The sequence below is a fragment of the Chelonia mydas genome, chromosome 2, assembly GCF_015237465.2.
Source record: "Chelonia mydas isolate rCheMyd1 chromosome 2, rCheMyd1.pri.v2, whole genome shotgun sequence".
Classification (NCBI taxonomy): Eukaryota; Metazoa; Chordata; order Testudines; family Cheloniidae; genus Chelonia; species Chelonia mydas.
In genome coordinates, this window is record NC_057850.1 from 29,375,096 (window position 1) to 29,401,157 (window position 26,062).

The following is a 26,062-nucleotide window of genomic DNA, read 5'->3' on the forward strand; positions in this document are numbered from 1 at the left end:
GCTTGACAAAGCCCTGGCTGGGATGATTTAATTGGGGATTGTTCCTGCTTTGAGCAGGGGGTTGGACTAGATGACCTCCTGAGGTCCCTTCCAACCCTGATATTCTATGATTCTAAGTAAAACTATGCCTGTGCCATAGGGTCCCCCCCCCCGCCCCAGGCCCACAGCCCCATGCTCCCCCTCACCTCCCTACCGGGCCCTGGCATTTTTATACCATGTTGAGGGAGGCCTCAGCAAGAAAAGTTTGAGAACCCCTGATTTTTCCCACTTCCTCCCTGCTTGGACTCACATCACATCAGATCAGTGTGTCGTAGGCAGGATGGATCTGGGCTATTCCCTTCAATTTGTTTCTCAGGAGGTCCAATCTCTCCTTTCAGCAGGGACCATAGAGGAAGTTCCTCTGGGGAAAAGGTTTTTATTCCTGCTATTTTCTTATTGCCAAAGAAAAAACAGTTTCAGTGCTATTTTTGATCTAAGATTTAAACAAATATGTGAAGAAGGTAAAGTTCTGCATGGTTATCCTAGTTTCCATTATTCCTTCTCAGAAACAAGAGGACTGATATGCTGCCCTCAGCTTCAAAGATGCTTACCTTCGTATAGTGATCCACCCAGACCACCAGAAGTTTCTCAGTTTCATAGTCAATGGAACTTACTCTCAATTCAAAGTACTTCTCTTTGGCCTCTCAGCAGCCCCTTGCATTTTCACAAAGCACATGGCCGTGGTAGCTGTGTATCTTAGGAAGTTGGGAATCCATGTATTCCCTTACTGGACAACTGGCTAGTGAGAGCAGGCTGAGTCTCAAGTATTGTCCAGTGTGACTTTAATACAGTCCGCCTTCAATGAACTGTGGTTATTACTCAGTCTGGATTAATCAATTCTGAAACCTGTGCAAAGAATAGAATTTATCAGAGCACTCCTGGATTCTACAAAAGTCAGGGCGTTTCTGCTTCAGTCAAAGTTCCAAGTGCTCCAGGGTCTGGTCTAAAAGCACATCCTGGACACTTGTCTCAATCTCCTGCGGCACATAGCAGCATGTACCTACATAGCACAGCATGCCAGACTATGCCTCAGGAGGCTTCAGGGATGGCTAGCATCAGTATATGCTCCCAGTCAGCATTATCTAGACAGAGTGGTTCATGTACCAGAGGTAATTTTGTTCTCTCTCAGCAAGTTTGAACAGAAGTTCACTTTGTTTCCCCACAACCAATTCTTATGTTGGTCGTGAAAGCCCCTAGGTTGGGTGGCACACATGGGTACCCTGAAAACTCAAGATTTGTGGTCTTTACAGAATCTGAGGACTCATTTTAACACTGGGGAGCTACATGCTCTCTGCCCAAACTGTTCAGCCACCTATTGTGCGAAAAAATCTGTTAATGCTAACAAACAACACAGCAACTATATTCTTTGTAAACAGAGAGGGAAAGGCACTGTCTCACAACTCTGCCAGGGGGCTATCCTGTATGGGAGTTCTGCATAATCAAGGCCATTCACCTCAAAGGTGCTTACATTCCAGGAGAGCAAAATACATTGGCTGATTACCAGTGCAGGTCTTTTTTTCCTAACGGACACTTCATCTTGACATGGCCAAGTCCATCTTCCAGCTGCGGGGGACTCCCCAGGTGACCTGCTAACAACAAAGGCCAACAGAAAATGCCATAAGTTCTGCTCCCAGGGATGTCAGAGCCTGGGTTCATTGATGGTCGCTTTCCTGCTACCATGGAAGAACTCCCTGCTGTATGCCTTTCCTCCAATACTCTTACTGCCCAGAGTCTTGTTCAAGACCAAGCAGGACCATGCATGCCTCATACTAGTACCAACATGGCCTCATTGGTTCTCAGCCCTACTAGCGTTGTCATTGAGACTTCCTCTGACTCTTCCATTGGATCCAGACATGATTTCTCAGGTGTCTGCTCCACCCCAACCTGCAGGCATTCCACTTGACAGCATGCATGCTTCATGGCTAACATTACTGAAAAGGGCTTGCTCAAAAGTTGTTCAGGAAGTGCTTCTCAATAGCAGAAAGCCTTTAACTAGGCCAAATGAAAAAGGTTTTCTATCTGGTCTCACCAAAAATGTGTGTCTCCGGTGAAATCTTCCATTAACCAAGTTTTGCACAATCTGTTGCACCTAAAACATCAAGGTGTGACAGTTCTGTTAAAGTATATTTAACAGCTATTTCAGCTTTCTACCCTTCAGTGGATAATAAATCGCTTTTTTCCAACCCTGTAACTATTGTATTTCTAAAAGGGTTAGACAGGTTATATCCACGGGTGCAAGAACCTGTCTCCTCCTGTTTCAACCTGGTGCTAGCAAACTTAATGGGACTACCCTTTGAACCTCTTGCATCTTGCTCCCTTCTCCACCTCTCTAAGAAAATGACATTTCTGATTGTGATAACCAGTGAGGGCTTGGTTTTCAGCCTGATTTCAACTTGACTCACATTTATTTTTTTAACACTCAATTATTTATGGGTGCAATATATGCCATTTTGTTGTCTATCTTATTATGCCTGACAATCAGATAACATCTAAACACTATAAACTATAATTGCTGATTTGAAACAACCTTCAACTATGTAGGTATGGAAATTGTGATTGTGAAAAAGGAGACTGGCTTTTAAAAAGCTATTTTTTAAGCTTTGAGAATAAATTTAGGATCGGCAGTTTTCTTTTGTGCTGCATGAATAAGTAAATCAATTTTAAAAAGTCTTTGGGGCCTCTATTTTAAACATTTATAAAACATATATATTGAAAGAAGTTCAGTGGGCTATTTTATATGAACGAAACTAAACATCCTAAATCCTGTACTTGCACAACACAAGGAAGAGAGATAAATATCCACAATGGTTGCAATTAATTATAAAAAAAAAAAAAATAGGCACTCTGAATGTCTCAGGGAAATGAAGTACTCTAATTTGCTAAGAAATCTTGGGAAAAGTGATTGCATAATTTAGTGTTAATCTACTTCAGCTTTTGCAACTGAATTTGATCGATGATCAACTAAATTCTTATGGACTGTGGCAACATTCCACGAAACATTTTTTCACACGCAGAAGTGATGTGTAACTGAATGGTTCCTCCAATGTACTGGAAGTAAACAAAATTTCATATTCTCCCAATTTCTTCTTCCAACTATTTTCCTGGAACAAATGCCTTCAACTGTGGCCCTACTTGTTAATTGATCCTCTATTTATGTACCAAATAACCTATATTGATGTGACTCAGAACCTGTGTCACACTCATGTATTTCACCCAGTTACCCCTATATGAAGCGTGAAGACTTCAATTAACAAAAAACATTTCAATCCTCAGGAAACTAAACTGTGTGCCACAGGCAAAGAACAGGAGAGACCAAGGTGCCACCAGTGCCTGAGGATATCTGCAATAGAAGGGAAGTGAGATAAACTAAAATGATCCCATCAGGCAAACCATGTTCCACATTGCAGGGGAAAGCAACCCTCATCTCCCTTGCCCCACAAACCACAGGCTTTCTGCTAATCTGACCTTGAATAAAATTCCTTCCCAACCCCAAGTGTGGCAATCAGTATGACCCCGAGCATGGGAGTAAGACTCACCAGTCAGACAACTAGAGTGGATTATCTGTACCGTATCAGAACGCTGGTCCTACCTTACCTGGTATTCCATCTCCAGTTTTGGCCAATCCCTGATTTGTCAGAAGAAGGGGGTAAAAAACCAGATTACATCTATTCAATTGTGCATTGTGGGGAAAAAAAATCCTTCCTGACCCCTGTGGGTGAGGACGACATTTGATTATCTATAGGAGAGCACACTAGGTCCTTCAAGAGCACATGCTGTTAGATCAGGTGTTACTGGAACTTGAGCCTTCATGACAAATGGAATGCTGGGAGATGTAGTGCCAGAGATATCAGGAGGCCAAGTGGCTTAATGTGACTAGGCATGGACTACATCAACAGTTGCTATTGCCTAAGAAGGGGAGAGCCCAGGTTTCAACTTAACCTGAAGAAAGTTTCCCTGCTAAGAAAGTTAGGGAAACTGTGAGCCCAGAAAGGGGATTGATGGACAAGCCTGAGAGGAGACAGGACTTAGAAAGACACAGGGATGAGGAAGAAAGAAAATACCTGAGGCAGTATAGCACTGGTGTGGGACAGAGGCAGTGTTGATCTGGTCTTTATTTAGGGGACTCAGGCTGAAGGCCTCCATCAAGGTAGGGGAAGCGAAGAAGTTTCTCCTTTAAAACCTGCAACAGCAGGTAAAAAACCATTGAATTTGTGAAGAAAATGACTATTGATTAAACCCAGAGAGAGAGGAATACTCCTACTGAAGTCCAGGGAAGAAAGTAGTAGCCCAAGAAAAGCAAATGAACCATTTATCCCCAGGCAGGTGACCTTGCACCAATGGGGTGATTGTGTTTTGTTTTGCTTTTTGTTTTTTCTATTTGGTTGATAGCTGTGGGGAAAAGGGGGAGATGCACATGAGCTTGTTGCAGCAAACAGTGTGATCTGTTTCTTCCATTTACTATTGGTATTACTGACAACAATGAATACTGATTGCTGTGGGTCACTGTTATATGGCACACAGATTTCTATGACACATTGTGACAGATGCAAAGCTGTATGACATGGCTGCACATTTTACACAATAATCTGCCATGAAACAAGCAGCATGAATGAGTAGTCAATATGTATAAATTACTGGAATTCATAACTATTCAATGGATAAAAGGCCTCAATGGATTTTAACTTTGCTTGTGGTCCCAGCACTTTTGTTTTTGATGTGCTCACTGGTGTCAGTGCAAGTGAATAAGAAAAATAAATGGATAATATAAAAAACATAACAAGTTATTTAAAGAGATTCTTTACCTGGACAACCAGAGCCATTCAGTTTAGTTATCCATTTTCAGGAAAGAAAAAAAAATCATTGGCTCTCTTGTGCTTCTGATATTAATGTAACATGTTTTTAAAGCTAACCAAATTAAGTTTTTATCCCTTTTTACCCCCTATAGGTGTAATATATCCACTCCAACTAACTTAACAGAAAATACACATATTTCACCACAACATGTGTACAGGATGACAAAGGAACAACAGTCATGTGCACAGAAAAAAAACACAATACCAGAGAAAACTAAACAAGAAGGTTTATCCTAAAAATAACTAATTACAGGACATGGAACTCCTCATTTCCATTCTTGTTACATCTAGATGCTCTTATCTTTGATATGTAAGACTTTTCAACATTTACTTAACCGTCAGACCTTTGAGCCAGGTCATTTGGCAGGGTCCTCACAGGGGCCACACAGAAATTACAGGGCCAACCATTTGTTTCTTCAGAATTCCCACACTAGGGCAAAGTAAAACCCATCCTTCCATGTCAGTAAATCAATAGCTTTTTGATGGCCAAATCTGCCACCAGCCAAACTTTTTATTCTAAATTTTGTACCCATCAATATATAAGGAGTCATCCTGTGGAGTTACAGGATGATTTTGATCTCACAGTATTTTAAATGAGTTTAACTTCACTGATTTCAATGCAGTTATTTCTGATTTGCATGAGATCTGAATCAGGCTAATAAGGTAATTCCTATTAACTGTTTTAGGACTGAAGAAACAGGCAAACTCAATCTTCACATGCCGGGAGGATAATACATTTTTGTTTGTTTATTTTGTTTTGGGTTTTTTAGTTTTGGAACAAAATGTTGGAAAAACAGTAAAACATGGAAATGTTCATTTATAATACCTTAAATCTAAGGATCTGAAATCACATTACTATTATTAATGAAACAAGTTTCCTATCAGAAGCAACCCCAGCAGCTGGGAACAGACAAATAGAGAGGAAGGAAGCCCTGGAAAGGGGGTGGAGAGCATGAAGGAAGGCAGAGTTGGTTGCTGATAGTGTAATCCACATACCTTCTGGTGTGGTGTTCTGTCCCATCTAGTGGCACTAAGATAAAATGAGTCTGCTCTACAGCCTTAGCTAACAGCCAGGTGGCTTTTAGCTCATGCTGTAGGGGCTCATGCACTAAGCTCCAGAGGTCCCCAGAGGTTTGATCCTGCCTGCCGATGGCTGGAGTGCTACAGGCAATAGCCTGCTAGAACACTATAATAAAGCATGGTCGCGATGAAGGTGGCCTGGAGTGAATACGGTGGTCCCCTAAAGTGAGAGAGGCTCACAGGGGACCACTCAGTGACAATGAGGTTAGATTAGATAATCCGGTGGTCCCTTCTGGCCTTAATTTATGGAACTACAGCACTGTTTGCTACCAATACATATTCATTACTGTATTGATAGCTCAAGAAGGTTATATGGCGAGGGTTCGCATGTAGTTGTACATATAAACTATCCCCTCAGATGTTCAGCAGCTTTTTAGCATAGCCCATTCTATAGTCCCCAGCAGGGATTATCCTGAGATAATATGGAGAGGCTGGACTTTGATACAGTGAAGAATCACTGGCTTCCAGAGAAATACAGAATGCCAGAGCATGTAACTGTTAGTTGGAAGACATTTACACCGGGCATGAAGGAGGCAGGTAACATGGAGGGATATCAAGCAAAGGTGTTATTGGTTTCATGCTGAAACCAGTCAGCAATTTTCTTTCTTAATAACTTTCAGTATATCAGTATATTATTGTTAAGAAGGACAAAGAGAATGTACATTAGGCCAAAAATAATAGCTTCATTAGTAGGGAGCTGGCACTTCACAGACAACACAATTGAGAAGTTAGTAGGGCAAGTCAGCATCTCAGAACGGTTTCTTGCTTTCAGATATCTTTTTGTTTTGTTGTGATTATAGGAAATGTGTATATAAGGTTGCATAAGAGTTTTCATACTAAATTATTTATTTCAGTTGCTTATACTTTGTTTAAACTTTTTCTTTCCCTGAAAATTGCCAGCTCGAGTTTGTTTCTAAACATGGAATGTTTTTTAGAAAGTTTGCATAAAAATAGTTAAGCAGTTCTGACTATACTAAAAACATGAAGGAGAAAATTCCACACTTTTACTATTATAAACAGATTTATGTGTCCTTTATTGAAGGAAGTTTGAATTTAATTGAAGCTTTGGTAGATACCAAAATGGGAGGGAGTAGATACTCAAAATTTTGTCCCGACTTGGTCTCTAAGCCTAACATGTCTGTAAGAGGCCTGGAGAAAATCAGTTTAATTCAGGTAAATTATAAGGATTTAAAAACATACATTATCTATGCCTTGAAAATTTAATATATGTATCTTCTTAGCGAGATGCTCCCTACATGTATTACACATGTGGGTACGCATGCACACCACGCACCTGAGTCTGGAGATTTTTAGTAAATAGTGTCCCTTGGTCCACATGTATGCAATAGTTTTCCTTATGCTCCAAATAGAGAGTATAAAAGACAGTGCAGACTGATGCCTCTCCAGTTGCTTCTTACTGCTGTACATCCTGAGTTGGAATCTTCTGTGTCCACATCTTCTTCCTAAACTGTGTCATTCTGTAAATATATTGCAAATAGTTTTTAGTATTTTAATCTTTTAGACTTAATATATTGTAGTTAGTCATTTTTTCCCTCACCCTGGGGAAATTCCCCGAAGCAGGCTGGTATTATTCCCAGAATACTGGGGTTCAACAGTTGTATTTCCTGCCCCACTCATTTTCTGTGAGTGATGAACAACAGTTTTGCCTCTACTGCCTAAGTGATGCTCACATCTCAGCCAAGTGCAACATTTGCCACTCCTTCCCCTCCCCCCACCCCAACCCTAACCCTCCCTGCCCCCAGGACTCATGAGGGTTGGCAGCTAAGACTTAAAAAAAATCTGATGGAGCAGGTTGTGAGACCCCCATCAGATTTGGACTGGGGAGTTCCCCTGTAGATCATCCTCATCTAGCCAAGCAGTATCGCTCCAAGCATGAGCTCAGGAGCTGAAACTAAGACTTTCACATCTAAAGAGAAGACTTCTCATGAGAATAAGGAGACAAACCTCCTTCATCCAAGCCTGCTCTGAAGAGAAAAGGTCCCTCCCTGACCCCTTCAAAGTTGAGAGAGACCTCTCACATGGGTACTAAAGATTTAGGCCTATGTAAAACTCCTCAGCAAGAGAAAGTGGCACAAATGGGTGCAGAGCCATCAGTTCTGGTACTGGTTCCAGTGTCTAAAATGCAGGACAATCTTCCACTAACACTCCATTTGACATCCAGCTCAGACTCAGCGTCAGTACCATCACAGCCCCAGAGGAATCCAACTTCAGCTGTGACCAGGGAAGCATCAGATCTGATGGCTCCACCAACCAGGCTCACTCCACTTCCCAGGGTGGTCAGAGACCTGTGTGTCCCCAGAGGACATTTTTGCTCTCCCTTATCCTTTCTCACACCTCCTCTCAGATCCGCCTGTATTCAGTGAGATAGTTACTACAGAGGAAACTGTGTTTCCTCACACTGACAAATGAAGCACCCATTATTACCGATGCCTCCCTATTAGGTTGGAGAGGGTATATGAATGATTATACTTCACAATGCATCTGGACCCCTCCAGAATCCAGGATCCATATCAATTTATTAGAACAGAGAGCAGCCTGCAATGCCTCCGTCCACTCACCCCATCCCAGAATATTCAAATAATGTCAAACAAAATGACAAATGTCTTCTATATAAACAAACAGGGGGAGAATGCGATCTCACCCTGTTCGAACAGAGACAGTCAGTTTTTGAAATTGGTGCATCAGCTATCAGATAACTCTTTCAGCAGCATATTTACCAAGTGTACAGTACTTTCGAGTGGACAGTCTCAGCAGGTATTTTTCCACAGACCACAAATGCGAGGTTCATGATTTGGTCCTGGATGAAGTCTTCACCCAGAGGAGATCACTGTTTTGGGAGATCTTCACCTCAAAGATTAACAGGAAACTTCCCCTCTACTGCTCAGGAGTAGCTCTAGTCAAGGGCTCAAAGGGAGATGGCCTTCTGTTGAAATGGAGGGGTCGCCTCAGGAATACCTTCCCATCCCAAGTCGCATGGAAAATCTGTCACCACAGAGCTTGAGTCATCCTTATTGCACCCAACTGTCCAAGACAGTTCTGGTTCACAGATCTATTGACATTCTCATCTCATCCAGCCATAAATATCCAACCATTTTCAGACCTTCAAACACAACACCAGGGCAACCACTGCAACTCCTGCAACTGTGTTGGTCCTGCTTTGAGCAGGGGGTTGGACTAGATGACTTCCTGAGGTCTCTTCCAACCCTAATCTTCTATGATTCTATGAACTCAGGGCCTAGTATTTGGATGGACATCGGATGGACAGCATTCGTATTCCAGAGCGGTGTGGTCCAGTCTCAATCAAAACAGGAAAGATTCTACCAGAAGATATTATTCAGGTAAATGAAAGTGTTTCTCCTCTTAGGCTCAATGACACTGCCGGGATCCCTTCTATTCTGGAATATCTACTTACGTTAAGATATTGGGTGTCTCTTTTAGTTCCTTTTGGGTTCATGTGGCAGCAGTCAGTGCTTTTCATTCCCCTGTTGAGAACCACACTATCTTCACCCATCCTGCAACAACTAGGGTTTTGAAGGGGCTTCTTCAGTATTTCCTTCCATTGGTGAAGGTCACATCCCAGTGGGACCTCGACTTCATTGTTTCATCTCTCACTAGCCTTCCCTTGGCACCTTTAGCCTCATGTTCTGTGTCCTATCTTTCAATAAAAGTTGCCTTCCTAGTCACCATAACATTAGCCAAGAGTCAATGAGTTGGGAGCACACATGGCAAATTCATCATATACTGTCTTTCATAAATAAAAGGTCTTACTGTGTCCTGACCTGAAATTCATCTGTAAAGTAATTTCAGAGTTTCACATGAGCCAAACTATCCACTTACCAGGGTTTTCTTTTCTAAAACTGCATGCTTGTGATGAGGAGAGGAAGCTTCATTCGCTGGATGTCCGAAGAGCACTAGCTTTTTATCTACATAGAACAATAGTTATTTGAAAAATACCTAAATTATGTGTTTTCATAGTAGAGAGGTCAAGGGGTCAAGCTATTTCTGCATAGAGACTTCCCAAATGGGTCTCTGGCTTCATTATGGTTTGCTACCAACTAGCCCACATTCCTATCCCAGAACAGATAAGGGCTCATTCCACCAGAGTGCATGCAATTTCGGCTGCATCTCTGAGAGACTTACTTCCACTGGAGATATATAGGGCAGCTATTTGGAGCTCCTTACACACCTGGTGATAGCAGTATTACAGTCAGCTATTACATCTGTGTCCTCGCACCTGCTTCCAGTTTGACTACTACTTACTAATCTCTTTTATGTGGAATACAAATAGGGACCATCACTCAAAGAAGAAATGGAGGTTTACTTACCTGTAACTGTAGGTTCTACAAGATGTGTGGTCCTTATCAGTAGTCCACTACCCACCCTCTATCCCCTCCACTATGGATTATATTTGTATTTGTGGAAAGAGAAGGAAGTGGAGAGGTGCTGGTCCACATCACCCTTTATACCCTCGGTTTGGAGCAAGAAGATAACAACTGTGCATGTGAGGACCAACAGACACTGTTACTAAAAATCTCCAGATTCAGGTGCGTGGTGCACATGTGCACCCCTGTGTGGAATGCAGTTAAGGCCTACACATCTCTGGGATGAAAGGTGGTGACTACAACACTGGCTGACTGAAAGAAGGGAAAGGAGGGAGCTTCACCATCCATGGCTGCCACCCCCACTGTGTCTCCTGGGATCCTGGACCTTCTTTATCCTAATTCTGAGAGATGTCCTGGTGAGCGTAAGCCAGAGAAAGAGAGCCAAATGACACTGCCTCCTCCACTGGGTCTGGCTAAAACACCACCTGGGATGTGAGACTTTGTTTCTCCCTCCCTTCTCTTAATGCGTCTGTTACAGGGTGGGGTAAACCCCTTGAATGCCCTGCTAAAATGCTGGCTAAACCCTAATTTCTGGTAGGGAGGCCAGGTGCGGGGGCCCAGGCGGTCAGCAGAGAGCCCAGCTGCAAGCCCTAACGAGGGCTGGCTCACTGCTATGAGTTGAGTGAAGTAGCGATAGCTGGGCTGAAGAGGAGAGGGCTATAAAAGCCCTGGGGAAAGCTCAGTCGGGAGGCGAGCCTGGGAGGGGATAGGAGGGTTACATCTCTGTCTCCTCACCCAAGGAAAGGAGCCTCACAGGCCAGCAGACCCTGGGAAGGGTCTAACTGGGCATAGCTGTTGGGGGAAAAAGGCGGATAACACTGTTGCATTGTAAATAAAGACACAAGGGTGAAGCACTGAAGGAGGCGTGGGGACTCTTTATTTAACCAGCCAGCACAGGCACGAGAGAGTGGAAACCTGCACAGACCCTGTGACAGTGTCCTTTTTCATTCCCTACCTTAGTTCTTCTCTTTCCCATCTCTCTACTTTTGTCCTTCTGTCTAATAAGAGTGTGGCTCAGCTGTCCAAAACTGTCTTCTGTGACATGCAGCTAAAAGCAATGCCCTAAACAGCCTGGGCAAAATTCCCAGATTTAGGTAATAGCTCATCTTAAGTGACCACTCTCCTTACAGTGTGTATGATAACACCCATTTTTTTCATGTTCTGTGTGTATATAAATCTCCTCACTGTATTTTCCACTGAATGCTTCCAATGAAGTGAGCTGTAGCTCACGAAAGCTTATGCTCAAATAAATTGGTTAGTCTCTAAGGTGCCACAAGTACTCCTTTTCTTTTTAAGAATGAAAGTGTGACCCCTGTTACAGTACGGCTCAGCATGGAAACACAAGTATTTTGTTGGTTGGTTGTTTTTTTGTTTTGTTTTACTTTCTGGCCTTCGGTGATGCAGACTGGATTGTGGTAGAGGCACATTTGAAATATCATTCCAGAACAACAGACAGTCATTCTTCCCCTGAGGTCATTAGATAGAGAATAGATTGCAAAGAGGGAAATGCATTATGACCACTAATGTGATTATGTTTAGGTGACTGGGCTTTTTAAGCAGTTTGAAATTCGGAATGCTTTATTTCTTTCATTTGATCTAGCTGAAAATTGGAAAAAATTACATTAAAAAATCACATACTGATAGGGCTGTCAATTAATCACAGTTAACATGTGATTAACTCAACATAAATTAACATGTGTTTTTTTAACTAGTGTTAATTGCACATCTCTGGAGACAGGACTTGGCAGCAGACTGCACCATCTCCTCCCTGATGAACAGGGCTGGCCTTAAGGGTGGGGTGTCCACCATCCAGGGCGCCGTGCTCAGGGGAACACCACTGTGTGCCTCTGGGGCAGGGGTGCCCCTCCTCACACCACCTTGCTCTACTCCTGCTCCCACCTCTTCTCCCCTCCCGTCCCCATTCCCCTCCGCCCCCCCCCCCCCCCCCCCACGCCCCATGGATCAGCCCTGTGGTCAAGCTGCTTGGGACCAGGAGCCTGCCTCCTGTCTGCTGTGCAGAACGGTGGCATGGAGGAAGGAGGGGCTGATGTCGGGGTATCCCCCTCTCCCCACCCATGTACCCAGTCACCACTGAGTTGGGGTCAGGGAACAAGGGGAGCCTGTCTGCTGCTGCTGGTTTAGGAGTGAGTGCTGCAGACAGCAGCTGCTGCTGGCTGAAAAGGTGTTCAGTCTCCTGAGTACTCTGCTTAAATAGACAGTTTCCCCCAGTGCGTGCATACACATACAGACACACACACACTCTTCCCCCATCTCTCTGACACACACACTTCTCCCTAACATGCATGCATGCCCACACTCACACACACTTCCCCTGCAACACGCGCACCCTCTCACAAAACCAAAATCTGAAATGGAGCTCCTGGTGAGCTAGGAGTGGCCAGAGAGCCAGGCACCACGAGTCGCAGCAGCAGTGCAGAAGTAAGGGTGTGTTGTAATCAAAATCAATATATTTGAAAATGTAGAAAACATCCAAAATAGTTAAATGTATGGTATTCTATTAGTGTTTAACAGTGTGATTAAAACTGTGATTAATCACAGCTACTTTTAAACTCACAATTAATCGCAATTAAGTTTTTTAATTGTTTGACAGCCCTACATATTGATCATTAACAAGTCTTTAGAAAGAAGATTGCTTACTTTATATTTCTTACTTCCTACCTCAAAACTCTTTGAGATGTGCTTACCACCCTCAAATTTTTCTTTAAACCTTTATACAGCAATATTCATCTCAAAGTTATCTTCCAACAGCTAATCTCTAGGTAATTTGGTAATAATGGGAATTAGAAGATGAAAACGAGATTATTTTATCTTTTTCATCCGTTGAGTTTTCTTTTGCATGATAAATTGTTAATTTCTTATATGAGTATAAATGTCACCATACTTGCCCTTTTTTGATGGTAAAAAAAACAAAAACAAAAGAAACCCCCAAAATCTAAAAAAATTCTAAATCCTCAAAATTAGTATATCTGCAACACCTACAAATAACAAACAAAAATCCTTTCTATTAATTTATATATCTCAACTTTTATCCAAATATAAGGCCTATATTTTCTTTAATATATTGCTAAGCATAACTTTTTATTACCTAGAATATACAGAGTCATATGGAAGAAACCTTTCCATCAAAATTGGTTTTGCTACTCTGTACTGTCATCAGATACGCTCTTAGGAAAACAATACATTTTAAAACGGAACATTATGACATTAAAATTAAATCATAATCATGGAAGACTAAAACAGATCAATTGATTTAAATTACATGGTAATTCAACAAGTTGTTTTCAGTTTAGGTGACAGCTGCATCAGGTAGTGAAGAAGGCAGCAACAAAAAAAGTCAGTAAGTAGGCTTGTATTGAATTAAAAACGTTGTGTTTTTTTAAGGTTCCCGTGGGACACAAGGAGAATATTAATGTGTTATCTTCAAATTCATTTATAGTCCTGACACATTTACATGAATAAATTAATTTTGATCATATAATTTTAATTTAATTTTACATCACTCATGTAGCTGTCCAGTCATTGTGTCTCTGTCTTTGACAGAATAAACGAGGTGATCTTGGCAAATGGAAATATTATTCTGACCACACAGATAAATAACACAGGTAAACAATACACTGACACAGGCATAATATGAACAAAGTACATACAGAACACCGAAGTGACAAGGAAAAAACAAAAACAGGATTACCTATCTTCTCTCTCCATTGTTTAACTGTAGCCTTAAGTGTCTTACAAAAGTATAATGTTATCAAGAAATTTATGTCTTCAGTTTAATCATATAAAGTAGGCATCTAAAGGTCCCTCAGATATCAATTACTTTTCTACACTAGGCTGGGTTTAACCAGTGACCTATTAGTGAACAAATCATTACTGCTTTAGGATTCTCCTGATCCTTCTTCTTAGTTTATGAAGTATTACTCTTTTTTATTAATTCCTATTATTGTTATTATTAATTATTAGTTTATTATTTTATTTATTATATTTGCAGTTGTTTAATCAAATGTATCTGCATGACATAAAGCCGTCTTGCACCATCCATGGGAAATGCTGCTTAAAAGTGGATGGTACAATATGGTGCTTAGATTCTGTAATTAGAATGAAATAATATTAGATCTCCAGCTAGAGGTATTAGAAAGTAGGTAATCTCCAGGCAATACTAGGAACTAAAAAGTATCTGTTTCAAGAGGAAAAACAAAAACTCAAGTGAAAAAAAATCAGTTCTTAGGAAGAACTATACTCTATTTAGGCCTGTGTATTTGTTCTTGACAGCTCTTAATCAAAGTAGGTTACATACATAATGTAGAGCAGTGGTGGGCAACCTGCCGCCCGTGGGCCGCACGCAGCCTGTCAGGGTAATCCACTTGCGGGCCACGAGACAGTTTGTTTACATTGACAGTCCGCAGGCACAGCCACGCACAGCTCCCAGTGGCTGCAGTTCGCCATTCCCAGCCAACAGGAGCTGCGGAAATGGCAGCCAGCATGTCCCTGCAGCCTGCCACTTCCCACAGCTCTCATTGGCCAGGAACAGCAAACCGCAGCCACTGGGAGCTGCGGGGGACCAGTCCTGCAGATGGTCAACATCAGCAAAATGTTCGCAATCACATTACCATGATGGGCTGCTTGCAGCCCATGGGCCGCAGGTTGCCCATCACTGAGGTAGAGCATGATAGAAAACCTGCAGGCAGAGAAGAAGTGCAAGGTGGATGCTCTGCAATCACATCAGCCAACTCCATCAACACTCTTGGATACATTAGATCTGGCCCCATGGACTTGTGCATGCCCATCTTTTCTAAATAGTCCTTAACCTGTTCTTTCACGACTGAGGGCTGCTCACCTCCTCCCCATAAAAGCTAATGTACTCAATGCTTTTTTTGCCTCTGTTTTCACTAACAAGGTCAGCTCCCGGACTGCTGTGCTGGGCATCACAAAATGGGGAAGAGATGGCCAGCCCTCTGTAGAGATAGAGGTGGTTAGGGACTATTTAGAAAAGCTGGACGTGCACAAGTCCATGGGGCCGGACGAATTGCATCCGAGAGTGCTGAAGAAATTGGCGGCTGTGATTGCAGAGCCCTTGGCCATTATCTTTGAAAACTCGTGGCGAACGGGGGAAGTCCCGGATGACTGGAAAAAGGCTAATGTAGTGCCCATCTTTAAAAAAGGGAAGAAGGAGGATCCTGGGAACTACAGGCCAGTCAGCCTCACCTCAGTCCCTGGAAAAATCATGGAGCAGGTCCTCAAAGAATCAATCCTGAAGCACTTACATGAGAGGAAAGTGATCAGGAACAGTCAGCATGGATTCACCAAGGGAAGGTCATGCCTGACTAATCTAATCGCCTTCTATGATGAGATTACTGGTTCTGTGGATGAAGGGAAAGCAGTGGATGTATTGTTTCTTGACTTTAGCAAAGCTTTTGACACGGTCTCCCACAGTATTCTTGTCAGCAAGTTAAGGAAGTATGGGCTGGATGAATGCACTATAAGGTGGGTAGAAAGCTGGCTAGATTGTCGGGCTCAACGGGTAGTGATCAATGGCTCCATGTCTAGTTGGCAGCCGGTGTCAAGTGGAGTGCCCCAGGGGTCGGTCCTGGGGCCGGTTTTGTTCAATATCTTCATAAATGATCTGGAGGATGGTGTGGATTGCACTCTCAGCAAATTTGCGGATGATACTAAACTGGGAGGAGTGGTAGATACGCTGGAGGGGAGGGATAGGATACAGAAGGACCTAGACAAATTGGAGGATTGGGCCAAAAGAAATCTGATGAGGTTCAATAAGGATAAGTGCAGGGTCCTGCACTTAGGACGGAAGAATCCAATGCACCGCTACAGACTAGGGACCGAATGGCTAGGCAGCAGTTCTGCGGAAAAGGACCTAGGGGTGACAGTAGACGAGAAGCTGGATATGAGTCAGCAGTGTGCCCTTGTTGCCAAGAAGGCCAATGGCATTTTGGGATGTATAAGTAGGGGCATAGCGAGCAGATCGAGGGACGTGATCGTTCCCCTCTATTCGACATTGGTGAGGCCTCATCTGGAGTACTGTGTCCAGTTTTGGGCCCCACACTACAAGAAGGATGTGGATAAATTGGAAAGAGTCCAGCGAAGGGCAACAAAAATGATTAGGGGTCTAGAGCACATGACTTATGAGGAGAGGCTGAGGGAGCTGGGATTGTTTAGTCTGCAGAAGAGAAGAATGAGGGGGGATTTGATAGCTGCTTTCAACTACCTGAAAGGGGGTTCCAAAGAGGATGGCTCTAGACTGTTCTCAATGGTAGCAGATGACAGAACGAGGAGTAATGGTCTCAAGTTGCAATGGGGGAGGTTTAGATTGGATATTAGGAAAAACTTTTTCACTAAGAGGGTGGTGAAACACTGGAATGCGTTACCTAGGGAGGTGGTAGAATCTCCTTCCTTAGAGGTTTTTAAGGTCAGGCTTGACAAAGCCCTGGCTGGGATGATTTAACTGGGACTTGGTCCTGCTTTGAGCAGGGGGTTGGACTAGATGACCTTCTGGGGTCCCTTCCAACCCTGATATTCTATGATTCTATGATTCATACTGTATGGCCCAGTGCAGCATTCTGGCAGCTGACCTTGTCTGTGATGACTGAGGCAAAAAAAGCATTGAGTACTTCAGCTTTTTCCACATCATCTGTCACTGTGTTGCCTCTCCCATTCAGTAAGGATCTCACACTTTCCTTGACCTTCTTCTTGTTGCTAACATATCTGTAGAAACCCTTCTTGTTACCCTTCACATCCCTTGCTAGCTTCAACTCCAATTGTGCTTTAGCATTCCTGATTACACCCCTGCATGCTCGAGCAATATTTTTGTACTCCTCCCTAGTCATCTGTCCAAGGATATACAACTCTCAATTCACCATTAATTTACTTGCCTAGATACTAATATCACTAATTTATGAGATGCAAATTACTGTAAAATGAATTCAAAAGATACATGACATACTTGCAGTAAATTTGACTTTAAAATCCTTGAAATAATTCATATTTTAAATGAAAGGTTATTTGAATGAGAAATATTACACTTTGTTACCTATTAGGGACAGTTCTGTAGACAGAGAAACATCTTGTTCATTTGAATATCTGTAATAACAGAACTGGCTACCAACAAGTTTAGTCTTGAAATTAGATGAAGGTTTCTAACCATCAGAAGAGTGAAGTTGTGGAACAGCCTTCCAAGGGGAGCAGTGGGAACAAATAACCTAACAGGTTTCAAGATTGAGCTTGATAAATTTGTGGAGGGGACGGTATGATGAGATTGCCTGCAATGGTATGTGGCCCATCTGTGTCTGCTAGTTGCAAATATCCTCAACGGCTGGCAATGGGACACTAGATGGGGAGGGCTCTGAGTTGAAACAGTGAATTTTTCCCCAGGTGTCTGACTGATGGGTCTTGCTGACACGCTCAGGAGTCTAACTGATTATCATATTTGGGGTTGGGAGGGATTTTTCCCTCAGGTTAGATTGGCAGAGACCCCATGGGGATGGTGGGGTTCGCCTTGATCTAAAGCAGTGGCTTTCAACCTTTCCAGATTACTGTACCCCTTTCAGGAGTCTGATTTGTCTTGCATGCCCCCAAGTTTCACCTCACTTAAAAACTACTTGATTACAAAATCAGACATAAAAATACAAAAGTGTCACAGCACACTATTACTGAAAAATTGCCTACTTTCTCATTTTTACCATATAATTATAAAATAAATCAATTGGGATATAAATATTGTACTTACTTTTCAGTGTATAATATATAGAACAGTATAAACAAGTCATTGTTTGTATGGAATTTTAGTTTATACTGACTTTGCTAGTGATTTTTATGTATGCAGTTGTAAAACTAGGCAAATATCTATATGAGTTGATGTAGCCCTTGGAAGACCTCTGCTTACCCCCAGGGGTACATGTACCCCTGGTTGAGAACCACTGCTCTAAAGCATGGGGCCTGGGTCACTTGCTGGTTTGAATTAGAATAAATGGTGGATTCTCTGTAATTTGAAGTCTTTAAATCACAGTTGGAGGACTTCACTAATTCAGATGGAGATTATTGGTCTATTACAGGAGTGGGTGATTGAGGTTTTGTGGCCTGCCATGTGCAGGAAGTCAGATTAGATTATCACAGTGGTCTCTTCTGGCTTTATGAATCTGTGAGTAAACTGCAGTAACGAGGCTAGCACTACGTTAAAAAACCAGTATAGTTAATTTGTTACGCTCTCTTATTCTTTCGTATCACAGGGTGAGGCAAAAAAAATTGAAATAAAAAGCACACTGCTTCACAATCAACCTTGTGTTCCTTCCTCCTCCAGTTCCTTATGCCCTTCATTCCATCCAATTCCTAGTTCATCCCTGTTTAGTCCTGAATCCTGCACAGATTTACCCATAGGTATAGCTTTATGCATGTGAATAGTGCCACTGGAGTTTTACGTCTTGCAAGACATTGATTTAAAACTGTAAATCCTTTAAGGAGGGACTTAACCTTTATTTTATGTTTGTACAGCACCCAGCATAATGGGACCATGTTTTTATTAGGGCTTCTGGTTGCTATTGTAATACTACTACTAATAATATTAATAGCTGCATATAGATTTTTTTTGTTTGATTTGCCTATTAACTGTCCAATTTAAAAGTACTCTTCTATTTCAGAGAATCAGTTTCCAGTCACATGTCTGTGTTAATCAGGGACATTATTTGTGGTACCAAGATATCTTCCCCTGTGATTTTTTTATCTTAAATAAATTGACAGTGGCAAAAAAACCCAAACCTTTTACCCTCCTCTTCTAATTTTAGATCTTACAACTATAATTAAGTGTGTTTATTGTTTTAAATCAGCACTATATTTTTAGGTGCTACACAGAAATTAAAACCAGTGGGTCCAGTTCTGACATTTTTAATAAGACTGGTCCCCATTAAACTCAATGAACTAAGGTCCTAATCCAGCCATAAACTTGAGCACATATGTAACTTCAAGTATATGAGTAGTCCTGTTGTACTGGAGCCTATGCAAATGTTTCAGTATCATGCCCTATAATAATTAAAGCTGGAACCAATGGTCGACAAAGGAGCAGGCACTTTTCTAAAGAGGGGAGGTGGGGGGAAGGAATGAAGGAATAATGACCAAATAGACAAATATTAGCTAACCTGACTAGGAAGGTATATTGAGCTTTAAGCACAGCTATAAAGGGACTCCAAGGAACATACTTACACACTGCTGGTATGCTGTGATTACATACTACTGCATATGAAACCCCAGAAAGCAGAACAAAGACACCTCTATTTGCCTCAAGATATTTGGAAGGGATGTGGGAGAGAGTTGATCATTCAGGTACCATTGACTCCAAGTATTAAAGATTTTATATGCCATCTATTAGGACCTGGAATTCAGTCTGTTATAAATAACCCATGCAGACTAAGAGGGTAGACATTGCCAGTTCCCTAACCACTGTACCCAGAAACATAGGCTGCCATGTTCTGCAACTACTGCAGGTCAACTTCAAAGGTATCCAAGTTAGGGGCAATGTACTAAAAAAACACAGTATAGATCATGGAGGCATGAATTATTACAGAGTTCACTATTATGGGGTGAATTCTCATCCTTAAAATTGTCTGAGAACTAAGCTAATACTCATTTAAAATAAACTAGTGGGAGCTAAACTAATAATTTTCTAGGAATGGAAGTGGGAATAGTGCATTCATACGCATTTATTTTGAACGATGAATTTTGTTCTGCACCTCATATTTAATTTTATGGTAGAAAAAGAATTAGACACTTTGAAAAGAAAGGGTCGGGGAAGTAAGGATTTGTTGTTCTTAAATGTCAGAACACAGACTAGATTACTGTACTTTGACAACCTACCACAAAAATAAATAGCATTAGTATTTTCAATATTTAGTAAACTCTACCTTAAAAAGGCACATACTCGGTATTTTGCAGTCTCTTTTAAAGAAAAGATGCAATGGTTTGTTAAGTGTACAATCCCATTAGACTAGGTAAAAGTGGGTTTTATTTTCTACATATATGAGAAGCAGGCCCTAGGTAAACCGCTTGAAATATACATAGGAAATTACTTCATAGTGGATTTTTATTGTTTTATATAATTGCTTCTGAAACTCTGTTTACATAGCATTTGGAGAATTTATCTCTGACTTGACAAATATGAATTATATTAAATGAAAACTTGTATTGCCAGTTTTAGAAATCTGCATCGATACTGCAAATATAATTTGATTAGCTTGTTGTTAATGTGCTTAAATATTAATTTTATTAGCAAGATATATTTGGAAACAAGGGGCCAGCCTCTCAACCAATGTAAATCAGTGTAGCTTCATTGCAGTCAATATCAAGTCAAGAAGTCTCAACTTTACTCCTTGATAAATAATTTGTATTGCTCTATACTTTGCTTTTGCATTGTGGGCTTATTGGAATAAATGCTCACTGATGTAAGGACTGCATAAACTGCCCCTTTAAGAGATTGTCAAATATCTGAGAAATGAATAATAGCACGCTAATCATATACATTAATCATAGCACACTGCATATACAGAAGATTTTTATCTTAAGACCTTGATAAGTGATATAGAAACATAATGATTCAAACAGCAGAGAGCTCTCAATGCAACTGACATATAAGGGAGTTGAAGGCATTCATCCTCCCAGGTGTGGACCCATAATACACAAACTAATCTAGTGTAAACTTTAAGATAATTTACTGCAGTACATTATAACAGCATGCAGAAAATTAAATCAGTGTTAGTCTCATTTAAGTTGATCACCCTTTGAATGTTACATAATTCAATACTATACATTTTTACTTTCCAGCACCATGTGGGAGCCGGTCGACAGGCTCTGAAGGCACGGTGTTATCACCCAATTACCCAAAAAACTACAGTGTTGGACACAACTGTGTTTACTCTATTGCTGTTCCCAAGGAGTTTGGTAAGTAGGATGTCTCATTTTTTAACTGTTTCTTTCATACTTGTAATTGCTTCTGCACTACTTATCTCTCTGGATGGATTTTGTAATTACTTTTATGTTGACAATATATTCAGTGCACTTAAAATAAACTATTTTAAACAGGTTTCAGAGTAACAGCCGTGTTAGTCTGTATTCGCAAAAAGAAAAGGAGTACTTGTGGCACCTTAGAGACTAACCAATTTATTTGAGCATGAGCTTTCGTGAGCTGCTCATGCTCAAATAAATTGGTTAGTCTCTAAGGTGCCACAAGTCCTCCTTTTCTTATTGTAAACAGCAAGTGATGGTTAAAATTTTGACAATCAGTACTTTTCTGTCATGCATTTTGTCTGTAGTTCATATATTCATACATATTTGGGTCACAATATTTGTAAAAATAACATCTTTTTGAAAATATTAATGATTTATTTTTAATCCACTATAAAGACTGACATAATATAGATATCTTATACTCAAAATAATGGGCCAAATTTAGCACTTATGCAAGTTAGTATGACTGTTTGGTAGTGATTTGGTGCTGACCATTGAGGACATGCAGCATAGAACTGACAGCGCAAGATGGTGGGGGGAGGGCTATGGTGTCATTAAGCCACTATTGCACCCTCCCAATCCTGGGCAGTTCCGTAGTCCCAGGTGTAATATAGGCAATTATGGGGCCCCGTCTGATTTACAGCAGCCTACCTCTACCTGCCTATCAGTTGCAGCACTGTCCAGACTCTCTGCAGTACTGTGCCCAGCAGCCCCACCCCCAACATGACCCCTATGTGAGGGTTTGTGAGGAGGTCCACAGTGGGCAACCTTACAGCTATCTTTTTCAGTTTCTACACCAGAGGAATCCCCCCAAAGCTGGATCCAGGCCTTTTAGGACCCCTTTATGTCACCCAGGGCCTGTACCTGACATAAAGTGGCTACAGAAAGAGTGAGGATTTCAGCCTTTAACTTTATTGGAGTTGGTCACATGAAAGATTGATTTGCAGTGTTTGGTAGCCAAAAGGTTAATATACAGTATGGAAAGCTTCGGGTATACCACACTATTAAAAAGAAAGATCAGTAGAAAGATTGGTTGGGAGGTAGAGAGATAAAATGTGATACAAAAATATGATAATTAAAGCTTGGTAGACATTATATACTTACTTCATTAAAACTACATTGCTCAGGGATGTGAAAAATCCACCCCTTTGTAGACAGCCCTACGTCAGCGTGAGAGCTCCTCCTGCTGACATAGCTACTGCCTCTCATGGATGTGGAGTTATTAAACTGACAGAAGAGCTCTCCCCCGCTGGCTTTAGAGTGTCTTTCTCCCAACGTGCTGTCATAAGAGTAGGGAAATGATTTCACTGTGTGAAGGATAGAATGAAAATTTGGGCAAAACAAAAGGGAAGATCAGTAACAGAATATTGTATCAAGGTTCTCCCAAACACAACATGATGTCCAGTCATTGCACTGGGGACTAGATAGCTCAGACTATTATTGATTTCTGAGTCATTAGATCAAGTCTGGGCAAGGCTCCTTGTGACTGAAATTATCATCACATTCTGATTTGCCGTCTAATTAGTAATTAATGGAAGTTCCAAATCACATTCCTTGCAAACAGCTTCTGCAAATCTCAACAGACATCCAGTTTAGAAGAGGCAGAGAGAAGCAACTGCCTTTTTCCCATTAGCGGTGTATCCTGCTATATCAGGTTTTTGGGGAAATGGCAGACAACGAGTGTCCTTATTGTTCATCCTTTCCAGATAAATAGAGAACGTCTGTTTCCAGTTATGTCTATCTAGCACCTTTTACAAGTACTGAGGAGGAGAGAGGATGCCTGATAAAAATATCACATATGTTGAATGAAATAAGATAGTATAATTCAGATTAGTGATAAGATGAAGAGGAGGAAAGAGCTGTAGGATGGATAAATATAATGAATATTCCCTCAAAATATTTATAGTCTTGGCTCTACACTTATGTCATACTGTTCAGTGAACACCAATTCTATCTTAAATTTTTCCAGTCTGTATTGAAAGCATGTAGTATCCACGGTACTACCATAAGACTCTATTTCTTAAGAAATGCTGTAACAATAGGTATATGGTTTAAATTTTCAATAGAAGACAGTTGTATTTTATGTGTAAACATTTCAAGGATGTGCTCAAATAGGGAAGTGCTTAAAATAGAAGATGAGTCTGTCATTTATTTTGTAGTTCCCTAGATGAAGAATTGGAGGTTGTTTAAACACTTTATCAAAACAGTTTCTACGTGTATTAAGAGAAGAAGAAAATGGGCTGTGAGAAAGGAGGAATGGGTGGTGCGTGGTTATTTGTAGAGATAAAAGGAGTTTCTCAGTACAACACACTGTGTTGTAACAATTTGTTTCTCATTACTTTTTTTTTTTAAAGGCTTTTTGTACCAGAAAAACTCCTATTTTTTGTCTTGTGAATTTACCATAATCAGGAGGAATTGTGGCATATTGAGGAGGGTATTTTAAGAAAGTCTGAAGAATAAGTTATACAAATAATAATACTAATAATAATTAATTAGCAATAATAATAATGAAGTGTAACACACTATTGAGCTTCTAAATAGGAAGCAGTAAAAACAAATGTGATTTTTGATTATCCAAAATATGATCTGGCATTTAATTATGTTCCATATTTAATTGATACAATTACCTGTGCAATGATTACAGGTTGATGTTAAAAGTGGTGTTTTCCATTTAATGTTATTTACCATGACTAAACAATGCAGGGAAATTATTTATCTTAACTTTGAAATGTCATGATTTTCTGGGTTTTCTCTCAAATTTAGGATTAGCTAGAATAAACATACTTTTGTGTGTGCTATAGTGGGTACTATTATAGTATAGAAATTATGGACTTTACTAAAAACACACCCTACTGCAGTCTATAGTGTCTTTATTAAAGTTTTTCCATGTTTATAAGAGAATTCTAGTAGCAGAAAAAAATAATACAGTGAATAAAAAGAAACTAACAGTTGGAGCACTAATGGTACTTTGGTCCCAGTACAGGGGCCAGTGCAAGACAGACCCTGCTGGAGCCAATGTCTTTAATTTTTTGATGGAGAGTTCCCAGCTTGATCACTGGCAATTACATGATCCAGAAGTGAAGCTCTTGGGTGATATGTGCCTTTATATATAAAGTAGGCTTCAGTAATCTGAGTACAGTGGGCATGGTTAAAAAGTTCACTCTGTATTTAGAAATCTTGAAGCTTTCAGAGTCATTCCCTCTACTTTAAATTGGGGGATGCTATTAGAACTGGTAATATTTGTAAAATTGGGGTGAACTACAATGTGAACTACTGTACAGATCACTTGCTGCTTTTGTTGACTGAACAATGTTTATTCAAACTTGTTAATCTTCCATCATAACAGAATTTTGTTTCCTAAGCGTACGAGGCCATATTCCCTCCTGCTGTTACAGCCACTTTGCATTGTCTGAGCCATGCAAAGGATCCAGAGTCTGGCTGCAAATTCTCTGAGGATGGAGGAGCACACACATGGTCTAAAGCCACTACAGCTGGCTCCATAGGAACTGCTACACTCTCTCTCCAGCATAAGCGACATGCCAGGAGAGAGGGTAATTTAGGGGTGGGAGAAAAAGGGGCAAGGCAGAATCTAGTTCCTCTTCACCAATTCTTAGCAAGCATATGATCCCATATCCCGGTAGCATAAATTAATGCAGTCTGGAGCAGCTGTGCCTTGAGAATGAGAGAACTGTCACTGGCTCTCTGACAGCCTTCCCCAATTTAACTCTCCAAGCAGACCTCAGCACAGAATGTGGCCCATTACATTTGGTCATAGGTGAAAGGAATAACAAAGAATCCCATTAACTGTCCTGTGTCTCAAATATACTGTAACATGATATACATTCAAAACCAGTTTTCTAATAGTAGAGGCATCTCTCCAGTTATCCTTTTGTGAATGTGTAGATGATTTGCCACAGACTAACAAGTGTGAAATCAGTGCTTCGAGCGATTCATTATGTCAGACAATGCACCTTTTCTTTTCTGTTATAGTATCTGATTAGCTTATTGCTTCTTTTCATTCCTTTGTGCTCCATGTGTGCTTTATATCTTTGTGGCTTCAGATATATACTCTATGTCTGAAAGCACATGACTTTACTCATCCCGCACATGCTCGTTTGACTCACCAGTCACAATCCTCTTGGCCCAATAATAGGTGTCTGGAAATGTGGATTGGGTTGTACAAGGGTTTCTTCACGTAGAGATTTTTTAGAGGTTTAAACCTCTAAGCCCTGCAAAACCTAGGGCTTAATCTGAATTAAAGAAAATGTTTGAACTGCACTGTACCTGTGTGTAATATTTATGCTGTAGAAACTCCCCTAATATGCAATTAGTTTATGCCTAGGCTTGGGACAGCAGTGCATGAGCCAGTATGCAATAAATTGGTATTGGAATCCTATTCTCTAAGCCATGGACATTTTTTTTAATATATCAAGTGAGCTCTATCACTCTCATGTAAAGTACTAAGCATGTAACCACATACTCCAAAAACATTTCCAAAAGTCAGTACTTCATCTGTGCACAACACAAGATTTTTTGTCCCCGTGAATGATACTGCTTTCATCCCACAAGATAGCAATACAGGCAGTGTAAGAATTGCTCATCTTCTTCATGACATAAACTACAATACAGAGAGTAAGAATGTGTGTGGTACTATACGTCTGTTTG

General features: G+C 40.9%; 1 protein-coding gene across 2 annotated transcripts in view; it reads left to right on the top strand.

Moving 5' to 3' along the window:
* Window positions 1–26,062, top strand: part of CSMD3 (CUB and Sushi multiple domains 3) — a 1,174,472-nt gene that overhangs the window by 883,089 nt on the left and 265,321 nt on the right. For both annotated transcript variants that reach the window (XM_037892097.2, XM_043539165.1), the window contains one exon: window positions 21,215–21,331. In XM_037892097.2, the coding sequence (XP_037748025.1) occupies window positions 21,215–21,331 (117 nt within the window). The remainder of the gene's footprint in view (window positions 1–21,214; window positions 21,332–26,062) is intronic.